We start from the raw sequence: 18,377 nt of genomic DNA on the forward strand, positions 1-18,377 counted from the left end.
AAATTTAAGACTCACAAATATATTCAAAAGCTATCAGAATATTATTCACACCTACAGGGCCCCATCAAGATTACTAAATTTCTTAATAAGTATTTTAATTTGATAATACTAGTAATAAAACATAAAAGGAAAAGCAATTCTGGGAGAACTGCTCCATTTCAAACTGCTGAAATAATCAATTCTCTCATTTAATCTGAGTCATATGATCACAGCACCCAGAATAGCACTAACCATTGTGTATTTTACCCTATTTGTTTGCTCTTGAACAATGCAACTCCAGCACAGAAATTATTAACACAGAGACAGTGCAGAAAAGAAGCAAGAAAAGATTAATCACCTCATAAAATGTTTATAACTATGACTGCAGAGACAGTTTGTTTAGTCAGTGTACAGGAGCTCTACTGAAGTCAAAAGTCACATCCATTAAATTTTAAAAGCCCGGTTAAACTAAACCTCAACACCCTTCCACATTTTATACAGAACATTTTATTTACCCTATTGCAGATGAGAATAGTCACATGATACATCACTATCTCCTGTATGTAACATTTCCAATACAAATCTCTACCTGCCTGGAACCTGCCTTCAGTAGGTCAGTTTATCCCCACACTACTCCAGGCTTGAGGAATTTCCCTTTTTGAAAAAAGTTGCTGCTCTTGGCAAAGAATGCACGGCAAATTCTCATACAAACTTAAGCAGAACAGTTTTGTGGGGAAAAGAAATAATGATGCACATGATAGCCAAGCCCACCCACAACAGGAAATGGCTGGGGAGAATGATGAACTGGCCACACTTTACCAAACGTAACTGAAGTTGTAATTGTGACCTTTTCTTATTTACTGCTAATTTAGCCATAATATAATACCTTGCTTGCTGGTAATGCTGTTCCACTGTGAACATCTCCCTCCAGATCAAATGTGGTTTCCTGAACAGCTCTAAAAGCAAAATCACATTTCAAGTACTTTTTAGAAATTCTATTGTTAAACACCCAACAAACAAGGAACAGCTTAGACAAAATTATTAAATTAATATTCATGAGTCTAGTTAATATTCACTTTTTTAAACACTGTATCAGTTCTTTATATAAAAAAACTACAAATATTCATACAAATTTCTTTTAGAAAAACAGATTCTTAGTTACATTTTTCCCAGGCAAATGTGAAAATACAAATACTCAGAGACACACAAAAATATGTTCAAGGTACTGTATTTGTTGCTGTAGACTCGCTACAATGTTTTGCTCAGCTCTTCAGCACCAAATGTACAACAACTTTGGTAATTCATAAATCATAGCAATGCATTTCATTACCTGTTTGTTATCAAGATTTAAAAAAATATTTGATTGTTCAAGCTGCAGTAGCTCTTTGTCAGAGATTCTGCTGTCCAGGTAAAGCTCTGCAGCAGTGCAGTGCTTTGCAGTTGACTATGCAAACCTGAGAGATCATTTCTTTATTGATCTGCAGGCTAGATACAGAATGAACTCAAGATTTAAACAGATATATTACATTTAGACAGCTACATGGCTAGAAGTCTTCCTACAGACAGATCCTACACAAGCACACAGGGTACTTCCACATTAAAATAAAGTGGAAAAAAAAACAGTCATGGTTGAAGTGTATATCTATATTAACTCAGCAGATAAGCCAGAGGGGCCTCTTTCCCAAAAAAAAAGGACATTTTGTTTCTTTTCTAAACCACAGTAGCCACAATAGTAGCTTCATTCCGACTCAGAGAAGATGGAAAATACAATGCTATTTTTTTCTGTGCTATACTGTATGATTTTAAGATTGTTTCTCCTTAATATTTCTATAGCTGCTGAACAGAATACCTGAGCACCTACAAGTCACTAAATGTATAGTCAGTGTTTTTATTATGCATTTATCAAAAAAATGATTTCACAGAGAAACAACAGCATGGACTTCTAAACTGTTAAGTTCTTGCAACACAGACATTAGAGGGTATGTAATCACACTTTAAAAAGCGGTTTCTATATCGAGACATTTAGTTCCTTATCTTGAAAGTCTCATTCCATGACTACCCTATTTGATTTCCAAATCCTTCCAGTGGAATTTTAAAAGTTACTATCTGAGAAAAAAAAAAAAAAAAATCAGGCTCTCTGAAAACATTCAGGGAATTCTTTACTTTTCCTGGAAGTTGGATGAACTTGGAAATACACTAAAATAAGGTGATCCACTGTTTTTAACACAGAATTGAGCACCAGGAAAACTTGTCTGAAAACTTCATAATGGAAAAGGCACTTGCTAATTCTAAAAAAAATCACAAGGTGGAGCTCAAGGATTAAAATAGTTATTATACATTTGACACTTAAAAGCAGCTACCCAGAACTCTCTTAGTCATACTCTAATCACAGGCAACTTATAACTCTCTCACTCTCTAGTTTTTAAAGCTCCCCCTTTCACCTCAGTGGGAAGAAAAATTTTACTCACCCAGTTTTGTGTCTTGGACCTTTGACCATAAGACTTGCATCAACAGGTCTTTTAGGAATAGTATGGTCCTGAGTGGGATCCACAAACTTAAACACATGAGATGACCCAAACTGAACCTTCATTCCACTCTGCAGCATGGTGGTTTCTGAAATCCGCTGACCTTCCACGTACGTTTCAGCATCAATGCTTCTTGGGGTTACAGTAACAACTCCATCCATGTTAGTGAGGTCACAATGATGAGGCTGAATTCCTGGACCAAACAACTGGAAGTAGAATTAATTAACCATTTTAAATAACATAACCCTTACTTTCCCCTTAAAGCAATAAAGAGGAAATAAGTCACAGTTATGACCATTAACATGAAACTGCAGCAATATTTTACCCTTCTAGCTTTGAAGGGTATTCACAGAATATTGTACTAGTTTCCACCACGACACACAACTGACCAGACATTGGATCAGTTGTCATCTGAGTTGACTATTTTTTTCCCCATACCTGAATGGAATTTTCATCAAATTTTTCAGTTCCAACTTCAGTGACACTTAATTGTAGACGATAGAGCTTTGGCTTATCTCTGGAGTCAGAACCATCTGTACAGCAAGTGACAAATATTAATTTAAAAGTTACTGAAGTTCAAATACTCACACAATATGAACTGAATTGCAGTAATGTAGTCAGAGTAGCAATGTTCACAGAAAAGAAAAAAGACATTCTTTCAAGATCTTTTTGGCAACTTAGCTGTTCATCAGAGTGTAAAAATACTAGAAGTAGATAGAGTCCACTCAGAGTGGTTGTTTTCTGCAAGTGCAAAGAACAAAGTAACCAAGAACTACTAATCTAAACGTACTTTGAAAAACTTTCTCTATTGCTTTCACAGTTAAAGCAATACAATTTTTGTTAATCTTTTAAGATTTTATATGGGTACCCCAGTATAGGTTTAAAAGTAAAGTATCTGCAGATTTCTACAATAATAGTATTTATTTATCTTACTAATTGCAGAGATTATCAGTAATATCTACTGTCAGATGGTCAACATGCTAAGCTGTTTCCTTTTAATAAGATACAGTAATAGGACAATATCAAAAGAGAGTCTTACAAAAGTTTTACCTATGACAGCTTTAGTCTTGACCTACAGGACTGTAGCCCTTCTGGCCTTATCTTTACAGACCCCTTCAGCCTATATTTTCACCTTGCAGAAAATGAGGTCAAAGACAAAGTTTGTCTCCCTCCTCCCTCCAGAAGAATATATTGTCCAAATAGAATAAAATTCTGCAAGATACACTGGATGCAGCACAGGACTTGGCTGCTGCCATCACAGGCTAACACAGATGGATTTTGGCCATGCACATTAAATTCACCCTGCTTCCCAGGAAATACCACAACTATCAAATACTAAACTAATGGTGTCACTTCTGCCTTCTTTCCAACTTCTCCTCCAAAGGGATGATGCAAAAAAAGGGAGGCTTCTAAGAAAAAAAAAGTGTCTTTCTTGTGGGCATGAGCAACGATTTCAAGTCATCTCCAGCAGTCATTAGAGAATATTACTAAAGCCACAGCACATACAGAGACATTCTCTTCAGTAGGATACGAGTCATCTTCAAATTTTGAATAAAAGTCAACGTAAACAGAACTTCCATAAACCTAATTGTAAACTCCTAGCATTACTACCAGGATCTGTCCATTAAAATCAGAATGCAAGCCATTTAACCATTTAAATTACACTATGAAGTCTTCTATCAATCCTTCAGTGAACAGTATTTAAAGGAATTAATAAAAAAAAAAAAAGCACAGAGAAAACTTAACATTGGTCTTAGCACCTAGTGCACTAAGTAAACACAGCAGATACAAAAGAAAGGAAGGCAACAGTATGAAAGAACTGAAAAAAATCCACAAAGTGAATGGACACATCATGGAAAAAGTATAATGGGTGATCTCAGTAATAAGCTTCTCCTGAGGGTGTTGTGATGTTATTGGGACAGAAAGACACTAGGCAGAGACACTCCACAGACTAGTACCATGAATACCAAAGTTACATGCTTATACTACAGTAATATCCAGTTATCAAACATATTTAGAATCACTATGTGATCCATCACAGAAGAAGTATTAAACAGAAGAGCACTCAGTCCTCTAAACGTTTTTCAGTTACAGGGAGAACCCCTTTAGTATATCCCAATATTTAGCTCTGTAGAGACATACATCTAGTATCACTGTACACTAAAAGAGGAAGAGCTAATACAGTACCTTCAGCAATTTAAATTGTGTGCAGTCTTTAATACTTAACAACGCTAATCAGAAATTATATGGCTGCATCTTCAGTGTCTTCAAATGCAGGCATGTAATACATTACTGAATACATCTGGCTGCTTACCCTCAATTCTCTGAATTGTTATTACGTCTCCTCACAACTTACACATGAAAATCTAGAGTAGCTGCTTCATTCATTTATTTCTGAATCCAAAAAATCAAACATTTCCTCTTCCTACCCACATCCCAGCTTGGTAAAACTGGCACCCAAGAGACAAGATTCATTTTTGAGACAAGGATCCTTATTCAACAAGGAAAACTACTGGAATTTCAGAAGTAAGTGGCACAGAAGTCAGGACTAGTTATTTAGTGCTTTTGTTCTTAATTTCTTATGGCACTTTTTCCTAAGCCCTTTATATACAGATCAGAGGATAGGCTTTCCAGTCTAGTGATTTTAACCCTATACTAAATATATTTTCCCTCCTGCCCCATACTTTTTAATCTTTGACATCTTAGAAAAAAAAAAAAAAAAAACAAACAAACAAACAAAAAAAAACACACACCCAATGCAGAGGAAGCAAAAATATTTCTGAAATATGTTGTAAAATACACAATAAAATATTATGTTTTTCAAGTGTTTGTTTAAGGTAACTTTTGGATCTCATTCCCAAGTTCAGCATTTGTGAATAACCAAGCAATACTAAGTTCCTGCTAATGTTTACTCCACGCCACTGAATATCCTCAGTATAGATGTATGTAATGAAAAATGTGCTTTCACATAAGAAATATTTTAGTATCACAATGTTTCTGCTGAGGCAAATTAGGACTGTTTTGTTAATCTGAAGTGTCCGCTGTAAAAACAACAAAAATTACTTTTAAACCACAGCACTAGATACAAACACTTTTTCTGCCCAGGAGAACAAGAAAAAGCCAAGGAGTTACTGGAAGTTATTTGGAGCACATACGTAACCATCCATCAGTAGAAGTAAATTTCTACAGTGAAAGGTATCTTGGTCTTGAAGAGACTTACTACAAATTCTAAAAAGGATGAAAGGCTTTTTTGTTCTAGGAGAGGGATGCAGGAGGGAAGGAAGGCTGCATTATACTACATTGTAAAGTCTTGTATTTCCTGTTTTTCAACAACTGGAAGCTGGCCTAAATGTTGTTTGGAATGCATTCCTCAGCTCACTGCAGCAGGACACGGATTCTGCCGTACCTGTGGCGAAGTCCCAGCTCCCCAATCAACAGCCAGTCCAAGAAGGCTGTTCTTAGCCTCTAAGGACTACATATTGAGGACTTCTGGTGGTTCCGAAAGGCCATACATATAAGCTCAGCCATAAAATTTACGGTCCAGTATTTGGAGGAGGAAGGGAAAAATACATCTGCAGGTTTTATCTGAGACACTTCTAATTCAGAAACTTGAAAGGTCAAAGTCCTTAGAAAGGTGGGCACTAATAAACAATGCAGAGGAAGCAAAAAGAGACGTAAGGAAAACGTGAATTCTATACTAACCTGTTCATTTTATGTGTCAGTAAACACATAATAGAAGACATTGAAGAAAGGCACAGAAGAAAGATGCCCTGTATTCTATTTATGCCACCCATTTAGAAGAGCTAAACGGGTGCAGAAAATGTCTACTTTTGTTTGTTTGTTTTTGTTTTGTTTTGAAGCTTAGAAAACAGAATTGGAATGTGCCTCAAAGACACAAGCTGAAGAAGCAAGAACTATGATTCAAGAGACCAAGTTAGCCACTACTGCATACACTGAACTTCATTATCTACATGACAAAGATTTTCCCAGTGACACCATATGAGGGTTCAAATAAACTTGGTACAGTTTACATTTGAAATGTTTCACAAGTTATTTTCCCCCATGACATAAGTACACATAGATCTGTGTGTACTGCCTAGTGCAGATGGAAAACCTGTATTTCAAGGCGTAACCCTCCATCAGAAAGCAGACAAGGGAGGAAGTAGTGATTTAGGAAAAAAAAAAAGGTTTCTGAGAAGCACTAAGGCATGTAAACGTACAGTAAAAGCAACTATAAAACACAGTGTACAGTAAAAAGATGCACAGTATGTAACTATTCACCTGTAGACACTAGTGAAATTATTTATGTAAAACCTATGAAAACTGTGGCTTTCTATCCCTCTCCATGCTAAGGATGCAATACAAATAGATTTCACGACTGGGTTTACGCAGCTACAAGTCAACATTCACACTTCAAATAGCTGTGTTATTAAACTGTGTAGTGAACATAAGTGAACAGTCACTGTAAACACATCAACTCAGTGATTCATAATACAAATGTATATTTTTGGTTAAGAAAAGAGACAAGACAGGCCTCCCTTCATGCATGTGTATTTTAAATGCATTACTTCACCACTAAAAGGTGAACGCTACACCACTTTGGAGATGATCATTTCAATTGATTTCACTAATCCAGTGCTTGAAACAATGCTGGGAAATAGTATTGACTTTAAACTAGACTAAAACAAATGATGAAGATCAGATCAGAGGCAACAAGTAAGCCCAAAGTTGAACAAAAAACATCCACACAAGGGACTGCACCTATTGACTTAAAAATTAGCTAAATCCACATTTGAAAAGCAGCAGATATCCTGCCCAAATTCCTGAGTACTACGAATTTAGACAGTAAGAAGTTTAAGGGATTGGTCAGGTAGATCTGAAACAGCATGTCAAATTCAGGAGATAATTCTGCTATTAAATTTCAGTGAAGATGTGCACTTCCAGCAGAAAGAGCCAACAGTCAACATTTTCAGTGAAGGAAGACTCAGAGAGGAACGTGACAGACAACAAAGCTCCTTTGAACTAAGGTGTACAAGTGTTACCACATACCATACTGCAGTTCTGTTTTCAGAAGGAGGACTGGCTGGGGAAACCACCCTGGCCAAGGTGTTTAAGCTTCTCCAACCTCCTGTAATTCTTCTTTCTGAGTTGTTATACCTGTATGTTCTCAGCATCTCCCATTGCTGCCCGTTCTACAGCTCAGGGTTGCTTTTTTTGGGACAGGGAGGGAGAAAAGCCTTAAGGTGTTGCCTTGTTTTTGTTGTTTTTTAAATGCCTTATTATTATTATTTCAATCTTGTAGGATAAATCTCAGAGGCTCACATGCTAAAAACTTGATTTTATGGCATTTTTCTCAGACTTTAGATATTATGGTTGAGCAATCGAATTCAGTATCATCCCTGAACTCATCAGCAGCCATATTCACATAACACAGACAGTATCAGCTACTCAGAGTGCTAGTAGATCTCACTTCAGTCTGATTCTTCTACTAGCATCCTCATCTCAGTTTATTGGTTCATTTACATGACCTGGAAGACAGGGACAATTGCCGACTGCCACACATACGGCCACAAGCTACTGAAGTGCATCCTCTGTTGTACTGTGCAGAACCTGAGCTTCAGTCTACAAAAGTCACACAACCAGCAACAGCAGCAGCTGTGGACAAGTGGAAAACACAGGACATACTTCCAGCAGCCAACTGACTCAATTTGTGCAACTGCACAGGGCATGAAACTGAGGTCTGCCAGGTTCTTCTGCAAAAATATAAACAGCTTATGTTTTGACAGATTATTTCCACAGGAGTTATTTCTATAATAAATACAAGTATCCTGAAATGCATTGTTCCAAAGAGACAGACTCGACTGTAAAGTACTCAAACCTCTTTTCACATTCTGAGATAAAGATTTAAGAAAATGTAAATTGATTTTTTTTTTTTTCCCCCAGTGAGGTGTAACCAGATTTCAAGCTTTCTACCCAACAGTCAGGTACTCCTGCAGAGCTCATCTATGCTTATTAGTTCTGCACACTCTATGGAACTTTACTGCTCTATGGAATAATGATATTAATGACATAAAAGTCCAAATTCAAAGAGCTGAGCACTGGAGGCCTAAGTTTGAACAGTTCTTTAAACCCTGGTATTGTACTCCACAGCCATGAAAGTGCAAGCAATACTGACAGGATTACAGAGCTTTTACAGCAGCCTAGAAAATAAAATGAAGGAACAGATGCTAAAAAACTAAGAAAAGGAAAAGGTATTTTGGTAGATATTTCACAACGAAAAAGCGGCTTTGTATTGTCATCTATTTGGGCAAACTAGACATATCTGCACATTAACCTCTATGGAGAATCAAAGACCTATAATGATTTGTAGGTTATGTTATCAGTGTCAAATGCTACAGATGAAGCTGAACAAGACTCTACTGTCTAATATGGCTAAATCGCTTTGACACACACTATCAGGCAACACAAATATAGGCAACAGAAACACCAAAGGATGCTAGGGAACACCACAGAGCAGAAAGTGAGGTCACCAGCAGTCCAAACACTGTTTCACATAAAAATCATCATTGATTTCATCCACTGCATCAATGCAATCAAACACTGAAAAGCACAATTAAGCTCCGTGCCATTTATCCAATTCACTTTTTAACTCTGAGTTCTGCATCTGATCAGATGGATCAAAGAACATTTTTCTTTCTACCACAACACTGCTTGTAAACCACTGTATGAAATTTAGTTGTTAACCTTAGCTGGAAGGTTGAGTTCTTTGGATGGTAGCACATTCATGAACTATTTGATATTTGTTCACAGACAGAATAATTAAAGGGCAGCTGACAAGACAGATAACTTTCATAGAAGCAGTCCCTTGGAAAAAAAGATAAGCAAGATAGCCTTTCATTTGTCAAAAAGAAACAAGATTTACAGCCAGCAATGTTTTTAGTGACTCATGAGAGAACAGTATTAAATATAGCGTTACCTTCGTATGCGTGATAGTTGTAGTAGGCAAAGTGATTCCTTCTCCCTGGGGTTAGAAACACATGCAGAGGACCCAGGTGAAGGCAGCACCAGCAGGACAGATACCATGCAGAACATGCGGAAGAGGGTAGGAAAAGAAAAGACAGGAAGGGGTGAAACCGTAGCCAGACAACACTTACTCTGTTTATAAGGATGAAGTGCATTAAACTCTTTGAACTTTAGAAACTGCACAGAATATAAAGGCATCAGTACTACAAAGCTACTGCATGAAACAATCCTTATTGTTTAGAAAAGCGACAACAAGCTGTTAGAAGAACAACATGAACAATAGGTCAGTCCCACAGGCAGTGTGCAAGGGCTTAGTACACAGTGTTGCCACCTGTGGCATTTCAGATCCTTCCTCCTCTCCATTAATGGATGTCTTGCTCCACTGCCCAAGCACAACATTTTAATAGTAAAACAGCTAGGCTCCACCAGCAGCAAGAGTTTAGAGCACAAGAAAAGAAATCGAAACTACTATTAAAAGAACTCAAAATATTAATATGCAAATCCAACCTCAGCGTACAAAACACAACATTAAATATACTTAATATATTCTGTGCACTGCTAATTTCATCTGGCCTGCTTTAAAACAAAACCACAACACACTACCTGACTATGAATTTAACCTTCTGTCTGCCACTCTGGCCAAAGTTTTCAGCACCATTTTCCAACCTTGCTTCCCAAAAGGTAAGCAATCAGATTTCAAATTGTGAAATCACTTGTTTGGACAACAGACAAGTTACACATAACATGGGGAAAAGAGCTGCAAATAACTAAATCACCAAAAATTAAAGTCTTTATCCAAATCTTTAAGCATAAAGACAATGGAAATTAAAAGTAGATGTTCTTTGAGCTTTATCCATTGTTGTTCTATAAACAAAATCCGCTGGCTGTTCCTATGTCATAAAATTAGTTGTAAGTTACAGTGAAGTTCACAGAATTGTAATGATGCCAAAACATCATTACAAAAAAAACCCAGCCTGGTTAATGATCTAGGCTGAAAAATATTTAGCAAATAAGTTTAATTTTAAAACTCATGTTCTTGTCCTTCTAAAAATGTATTTTTCATGTATGACACTTTCAAATATATCTTACTGGGTACGCTACAGTGTAGTTCTGAATGCAAAACAAACCAGATTTAAGCAGTACTTTTCTGGTTCCATCCCCAAATCACCAGATGAAAGAATCAAATATTTTACGTATTATCAAGATTTAAACCCCCAAATCCAAAGGAAGTTGAAGACTGAATGATTTTTTGGTTTTGAAATACTCACTTTTTCATACTATGCTCACAGGAAAAAGTCTTAGTCAAATATTTCTCCTCTTTTTCACTCCAAAACATTTGCTACTAAAACTCTGATATTATAGTAATAGGCAGCTCAACTTCTAGATAGCTCTAATTCAGAATCTGACAACAGAACAGCTGCTGTGGCATTCACTTACACTGACAACAGACTTTACTGTGCTTCCAAAGAGTCTTATTTTTGGAAAACCTAAATGACCATGTGATTTAGTTTATTTGATAACCAGAATTCTTACCTGGGCTTAACTCTACCAGGTATGGTAGTTTCTCAGGAGGAAGGCAAGAGCCATAACCAGACCCGTCAACTCTCTCCTTCCCCTTTAATGGCTTTCCATCTGTTAATTTCTTGGATTTCTTTGGGATATAATCAGGAGGCCGCCTTTTCAACTGAAAGACTAGTATTCCTAAAACACAGTATTATACATCCTTTGAGTTTCACTATCACTGAATAAGCACACATCAAACATCTATTAAGTCGTCCATAGGATTGCTTTCAGCTTACTAAGCTCCGGACACGTAGTTATTTTTAAGATAAAATTATTTAAAAGATTACTAGCATACTTCTCCACAGTGGGTAACTTACAAATTTTAGGATAAAACATAAAACTCTTCTGCTGTCTAAATATGTATTACTGTAGACAGTGCTCAGTGAAATAACTCTTAAAAGCACTTAATATTACTAGTGTCTGAAAACAAACTACCCTAAAGTGCACGTTACAATTCTTATTTTACAGGGGGTCCACACCAAGGCTTACAACACCCAAGGCACAAAAATATCTTAAAGCTTTTTAGACATACCTTTATCACTAGGCCACTCCCTGAATATCTGCAGTGGACACTCATCATCATCGAGAATATTTTCTTTAGCACCTTTATCATCAGAGTGCTGAGCACCAGGAGGCAGCATGACCTAGGAAAGAACCATTATCAGTTTTCAGAGCCCTTATTGGACAATTAGAGCAGAAGATTCAGAGAGTATATCTTCTGATTTTTTGGTTGTTTGTTTATAACAAGAGATGAAGCAGAAGAATGCAATTAGTTGAAATGTATTTTGTTTTCCAAGACTTTTTCTAGCTCTCTCTGGTCCCTTGTTATGGTTAAATCACTCTTCCCAGGAACAACAGGTATATTGAAAAAGCAAAGGAAAGCAAGTTACACTTAAGGTAGACAAGATCATCTTGCAGTAAAGAAAATTATTGCAAATTATCTGTGGAGGTGACAGTTTAAAACTGAAGATTCTTTTATTACCTCAGACTAGGATCAGACTTTTATTTTGCTAATGCCATTCTGCTAATGCAACATGCAAGTATCTTTACAAAGGCAAGACAAGGTGGCAAAGAGAATGTCATGATGCCTCCTGCATCCTTGTCTTATCCAACCTTCACCTGGTCTACACAGAGACAAAAGTCATAACTAAAGCATTTCACACAATTGTTTCATGCTGTCTAGCTTTAAAGAACCAAAACTAAGTATACTTTGGGAACAGAACCACAGGCTGTTCATAACTTTTGCAGCTATATTCTTACAAAGCAGAGGAAGGGGGAAACCTTGATTCATGAGTGCTGACTAAAGGAGAGACAGCCTGTGATTTCATGCATGTTTGCACTACTGCTCCCCAGAGTGATCAAGCATAAAAAACAACAGCAAGGCAGCATTACAGTGCCCGAGTACCTCCCAAGTTAAAGACAGATCTTTCAAAGCTGAATAAAAAAAAAAAAAAAAAAAAATACATTTTACTCCTTCGTTTGTAATCCTAACAATGTTATTTAAATTCATAAACAGCTCTAATTTAAACAAACTACTGAAAGGTATTCCCATCCCTGAACTATGACCCAGGTAACACCTTCTGAAGTAACTCAGCATTGGCTATTGCACACTGCTATGCTGCAGCCCTCCAGAGCCTTTCCATTCTTATTTGTCACCTCCTCTCCACACCCATTTCAGTGTTAACCAAGTTCTCACAGATCCACCTCAAACAACCTTTCATCTTCTTCCAAGCAGGAAACAAGTATATTGAAGATCAAAAGTATGTAATCGAGTCATTGGCCTTTCCCTAAAACATTTTCTATGCAAAACATGGCTAAACATAGGACTTAAATTATCTTTAATTAGATTTTCAAATAGACAAGATATTATAAGATGAGGAAAACATTAAAATGTATAAACTGAAGGGAAACAGAAAAACATCTACACTCACATCTTATCTTCCCAAACCACTCTTTCATTAAAATGAATTATACCTACAGGATAATTTTGATTAGCTAATTAAAGTAACACTGTGTTTCAAGCTGTATTTAACTACCAACAGTTTTTACATTCCAAACAGAGAAGTCAACTGGTTACAACACTAGAACGAAGAACTACACAACACAGCATGTGTACCAGTGGCTGATCAACACAGGGCTGGTGAGCAAACCGAAGAATACCTACATGCAGTGAAGTCAGAGGACAGATGAGATATAAATACATAGGTGGTACTAATTAACTTTGATACTATTTCTACCTCGGAAGCTGGATGAGCATCTGTACTTGGCATTAGGCTTAATGGTAACAATGGTAAACTAGAAACATTAGAGAAGAGGGGTCACAAAAGCACTTAACCCCTTGTCCTCCAAGCTAGTCTCCATTCCTCCCATCTCTCAGGAGGCACGAGCCAGGAACTCAGACGTACCTCACTGAAACACAGTGTGTGACCTAACCTGTGGAAAGACACAAACCACCACATCCGAGCATAAGCAGGTCAGGAGGCTTCTAATCTTGATGAAGCCATTTTAGAGAACACCTCTGTGTTGTAAGCCAATGCTGCTACCCACAAAGTTGAAATCCCTACCTAAGAGGAAAACATGGGACCAAGTTTATATTATGATTTGGTTTTGGATCATGGGTAGAGATTTGCTATCATTTTGAAAAACTGAAGATGCAGTTAAATATCCTTTCATGAATTTAAATCCCTACAGACTGCTGAGATCAGACACAGACATTTCCCTGTTTTCTGAAACAGCACAGGAAATGGAGATGAGTAAAAACAGCTTAAGATCACTAGTCTTGGAGGTAGATTGCCAGCTGACAACCTATGAATGAAAAAAAATTCCTAACAGATACTTAGGAAGAATATAATCTGCTTCCTCATAACTGCATTCATGAGCATATACAGATAATAATAAACTTACTCCAAGCTATATTTTTTAATTTAAAATGCAGTGAAACATGCAGGAAATACAAGCTAAATGAAGTCCATAGCACCTTAGGCCTTAACTTCCAAGCCATTACTGTGACAAAGAAGTAAGAGAAGAGAATACTCAAACCTTGAAGCCCCCTGTGGTACGTAATAGCTACAGATCAAGTTATCAGATCTATCCTTAGCAAGTTTCACACAAAAAATGCTGTAATAGGTCTTTGGAATGCTTTTTTGTAATTTTCATGCTTTTAAATAAACCCCTCATATCTACTGTATGTTCTGGTATATCTGCTTATTCAAATGAATTAATCCTTGGAGCTGGGAACGCAGACTGCATGTTCCCCTGGGGAAAAAAAAACCAACACAACCAAACCAAGCACCACACCCCAAAAAACAATGGAACCAGCTAAAAAATATTTCATGCCTGGTGTCTGTAATGTCTATTTCTTACAAGAAAACCTGATTACCATGACCTGCATGTTTTTGCTTGACATTACAAAAAGTTACTTATGCCTTATTCTCGAGTAAACAAAATAGCAGCATGCCAAAACAAAAGACTCTACTTTTAAGAGTTAACTGGTTTGCTGCATGCCTCAAGTCTTATGCCCTGAGTGAATATGCACAGGTAGCTTAGAATACTGTCTAATTAATTTGACATCTTGAGAGATACGCAGTGAACCCCATATTACCCAGGGAAACTCACATCAGGCAAGCTGAAAAAAATAAAATGTACACTGGAACAGACTTGTATTTACTTGATTACATACAAAAGCACTTCTGAAGAGGCCATAAAGGTACAGCCCAATACAGCAAACCAGGGTATGAGAGCAAGCAGCTAACTGAGGATTGTAATTTATGAGAAAAGTTGTCAATGGTGTTAAAAAAATTCTTATAATGTTCACCTTTCAACTGAAACTTCAGGAGTGAACATTATTAGATGGGCTTAGGCAGCTTTATAAAGGAAGGCCTTGTATATAACTTTAAACCCATTTTAATGGTTAAGTAAATGTCAATTGCTTAAATCTTCTTTGAAGACACTTCACCTGCCACCCAAAGAGGACAAAGTATTTTAAAATCCCAACCAATAGGAAACTGAAGTTATACATCCCATTGTACACTGTTGCAAATCCAACAAAAGTAAATAATAGGAAAATGGGCAAGGTAGATTTGTCTTCCACAGAACACAGTGAAGCAAACAGTCCCACCAGGGGTAAAGAATTCAGAGTAAAGGAGCATTGATGGCCAGGACACCTACTTAGCACTGTATTTGTGAGTTTCCAAAGAAGGAAACAGTGACAAAAAGACACATGAAGCTAAATCTAGGATATTTTAATGTTGCAAGCAAAGAAAGAGCCATCATAAAATATTTAGCAAAAGTATTTTTAAAATTAGGTTCCAAATACTCAGCTTTACTAAAACCCGAAAGATTATCCTATTTAAAACCCAAGCCCTGCATCAGCAGAAGCATTGAGAAAAGCCAAGTAGAATTCAGCCAACTACAATGACTTACAGTGAGCAAAACAGTAAGTTCTTCTACACTTCAAGGTATAAAAAAGGATGTGTTATTAGTCAATGAAGACCACTCACATATTTCAAATGTAAACAGAAGCGTACAACTTATGTCAGTACAGAAACTTACTGTATCAAGATGTGTTGCTTAGAAAATATTTTCCAGAAGTGCTTTCCAGAAAACTAAATCAATTTGCTTCACAGCAATGACTTTGTTACTCTTTTTCAAGATAAAAGGAACATACCTCAGACTATTTCCTACATTTACCATCCTCACACAAGATCAGAAAACAAGGGGAGGTGAGAGAGAACACCACAACAGTGACTTGCAAGTTTCCCTGTTAAGTGTGCTATCAGTTCTATTAATTCCCTAAAACATAAATACTTCACAATACACCATATTACCTTTTAACTCTGAACTAAACAGACTGATGCAAAACTACCTTCCAAATTCAGTCACAATGTCTCTGCTGTAAGCTAGAATTCTCTCAAATTATCTGAAAATGAGTGTCAAGTCAGCGGTCCACTTAATCAGATCAATAATTGAGAATCATTAATTTCATTTATAGAAACCACAATATGAAGATAACTGTCATAATCAAAACTATGCATAGACAATAATTTAAAGCCAAAACTACAAATCAATTTTTACTATGCTGTGTCATAAAAAAAAAAAACCCAACCATTCCATTACGTAAAAAAACATTCCCCTCTATAATAAAACCCACATAAAATTTTTACTTAAGTAAAATTAACTTTCACAGCTGGGACCCCAATTAAAGGTTAAAGACAACAAGGATAAAATGTCCAGAACTTCATTAAAAGTATATTTGGAGCTAAGGCAAAACTGTTGAAACATTAAAAACCAGGGTTAGTTCATTGTTTCAAAACTATAAAAGCACCACCACTCTAAGGTTTCCTTATTACTTCTTAGAACATTAGAGCAACATGTCAATTTCCAGCTCATTCTACTACTAGAGGCTGTAAGGACAGCAAAAGTAGACACTAAGGTTACTAAAAGATATCATAAAAAACAAATCAGAAAGCAACTTTAAGACCACAGATGTATCCGTATCCTTTAGAGCAGCTAGATAGTAAAAGGAATAGTCAATAATCCAAGCTTCTTTACTGTTTCCAGTGGCACTTTAAGCACTGGAGAAGGGGCAGGAGAAAAAAGCACAATATGATGAGAGAGACAGATTTTTTCCCTTTCTTTAATCATTTTAAGAAGCAATAAATTCAAGTTTATTAGATAAGTAATAGCCAGAAATGTAATCAAAGCAAACAAGGATTAAAATTTTCCAAGTCTCATTATTCTCCTTTAGAAGATGATACAGATAGAAGTTTGTAACCTTTCATCAGTGCTGCCCACAGACTTTGTAATAAAGCCGTACCTCTAAGAAAAAGGAATCTAGACAATTAATTTAGAATTCCTAAAATAATAAAATTCTGAAAATAAGCAAAAGTTTCACTTAATCATTAATCGTTAATTTGTGTATCTATTTAGCAAGTAACAGTTAAGATTGGAAGATTCAGGTTTTAAAAACAAAAAACCCTGACAAATCACTTCAAGTTCCTGAGGGTGTTAGATTTAAAAACAAACAAATGGGGAAAAAAAAAACGTCACAAAACTACCAGTCTTACCATTTAGTTTTACAGCTACTGCAAAGAATAAAATCAAATATGAAGCATGAGAAGACTGATTTAGTAATCTCACTTACACGAGCAATACAATAATCCTTGGGATTTTCTTTCTCCAAACCATATTTTTCCAGTGCTTCAATAACTGCAAAGTCTGCAGTATCTGTAGTAGACAGCAGGATTGTCTTGTACGGTATATTTGGTTTTAAACTGTCTGCATAAATTCTCAGTGTCCCACCTTGGAAACAAAATTTAATAAGCAACACTACCAGAGAAAAAGACAGACATGCAGTCATTTATTACATTTCCAACAGAATATAAGAACAAACTCCTTCAGAAATCATTTAGTCGATCCACTAGTGCAAGAAAAGTTACATAATAGCCCCAAAATAAATTTATCTCTGTCACCAGTAAAAACCACCAGTCATGCTTTTTTAATTTCTCTAATCAAGTCTTTTCCCCAGTGTTTCACCATCCTTAATATTACCTGAAGTTAAAATGAAACAGTAACAATGACTGGATGAAGAACTGACCTTTCCCATCTTGACAGCAAGTTTGTGCTGACCTTCAAGAATCTTCCCTCTCTTTAAAAAGCCCATTTAAGATTTCCCTCAGGTGGTGTTTTCTACACCTGTAACTCTTTCACTGTAACTCTTCCACGGACAGAATACACCATCTGAGGTTTTATCAGTGCTAACATTGCTTCATTTTTTCACTTAATGCTGATGTTTATACAAGAACTGCCATATATCCACCCCAAAGAATGTGAAATACCTGATCGCTGACATTCACAATGCCTACCAGAACCCTTTGTGTTGACCTGAACACTCACTCCTTGCCATCCTGTATTTGTGCTACTGATCGCATTTTTACATTCAGGTCATTCAGCTTGTCCTTAGTAAAATGAATGACATTTATTTTAAAAGACTTCCTCAGTTTGTCAGTTTAATAAGTCCAATTCTGTCCTGTCCCAGTTTAGCACTGTTAGCAAGATCAGTGAGCATATTCTCTCCCATCAGTTCGCTCATCACTGGCAGCGCTGGCTCTCGCTTGTCACAGAACACACGCCTGTGGAATCTTACCCTCTACAAATCCTCCTCCAGTCACACCACAGATAAGTTAGCCATGAAGTACAAAACAAGTTGAATAAAGAAGTTAAGGCAAATTCACAGGAGTTGTTTGCCTCAAAAATACTCTCTCAGTAGAATCATAGAATCCTTTAGGT

The 18,377-nt window shown here is 36.5% G+C and overlaps 1 protein-coding gene across 1 annotated transcript in view; it reads right to left on the reverse strand.

Annotated features, from left to right (window-relative positions):
• MLLT4 (myeloid/lymphoid or mixed-lineage leukemia (trithorax homolog, Drosophila); translocated to, 4) overlaps positions 1-17,390 on the reverse strand; it is a gene marked incomplete at its 5' end in the record, with an annotated part of 83,155 nt that extends 65,765 nt beyond the window's left edge. The window contains 7 exons of the mRNA XM_008943195.1: positions 866-935; positions 2,448-2,710; positions 2,943-3,037; positions 9,481-9,525; positions 11,061-11,228; positions 11,623-11,734; positions 17,233-17,390. Coding sequence (XP_008941443.1) covers positions 866-935; positions 2,448-2,710; positions 2,943-3,037; positions 9,481-9,525; positions 11,061-11,228; positions 11,623-11,734; positions 17,233-17,390 — 911 coding nt within the window. The remainder of the gene's footprint in view (positions 1-865; positions 936-2,447; positions 2,711-2,942; positions 3,038-9,480; positions 9,526-11,060; positions 11,229-11,622; positions 11,735-17,232) is intronic.
• Between the last annotated feature and the right edge of the window lie 987 nt (positions 17,391-18,377).

The sequence above is a fragment of the Merops nubicus genome, unplaced genomic scaffold (assembly GCF_000691845.1).
Source record: "Merops nubicus isolate BGI_N331 unplaced genomic scaffold, ASM69184v1 scaffold20976, whole genome shotgun sequence".
NCBI lineage: Eukaryota > Metazoa > Chordata > Aves > Coraciiformes > Meropidae > Merops > Merops nubicus.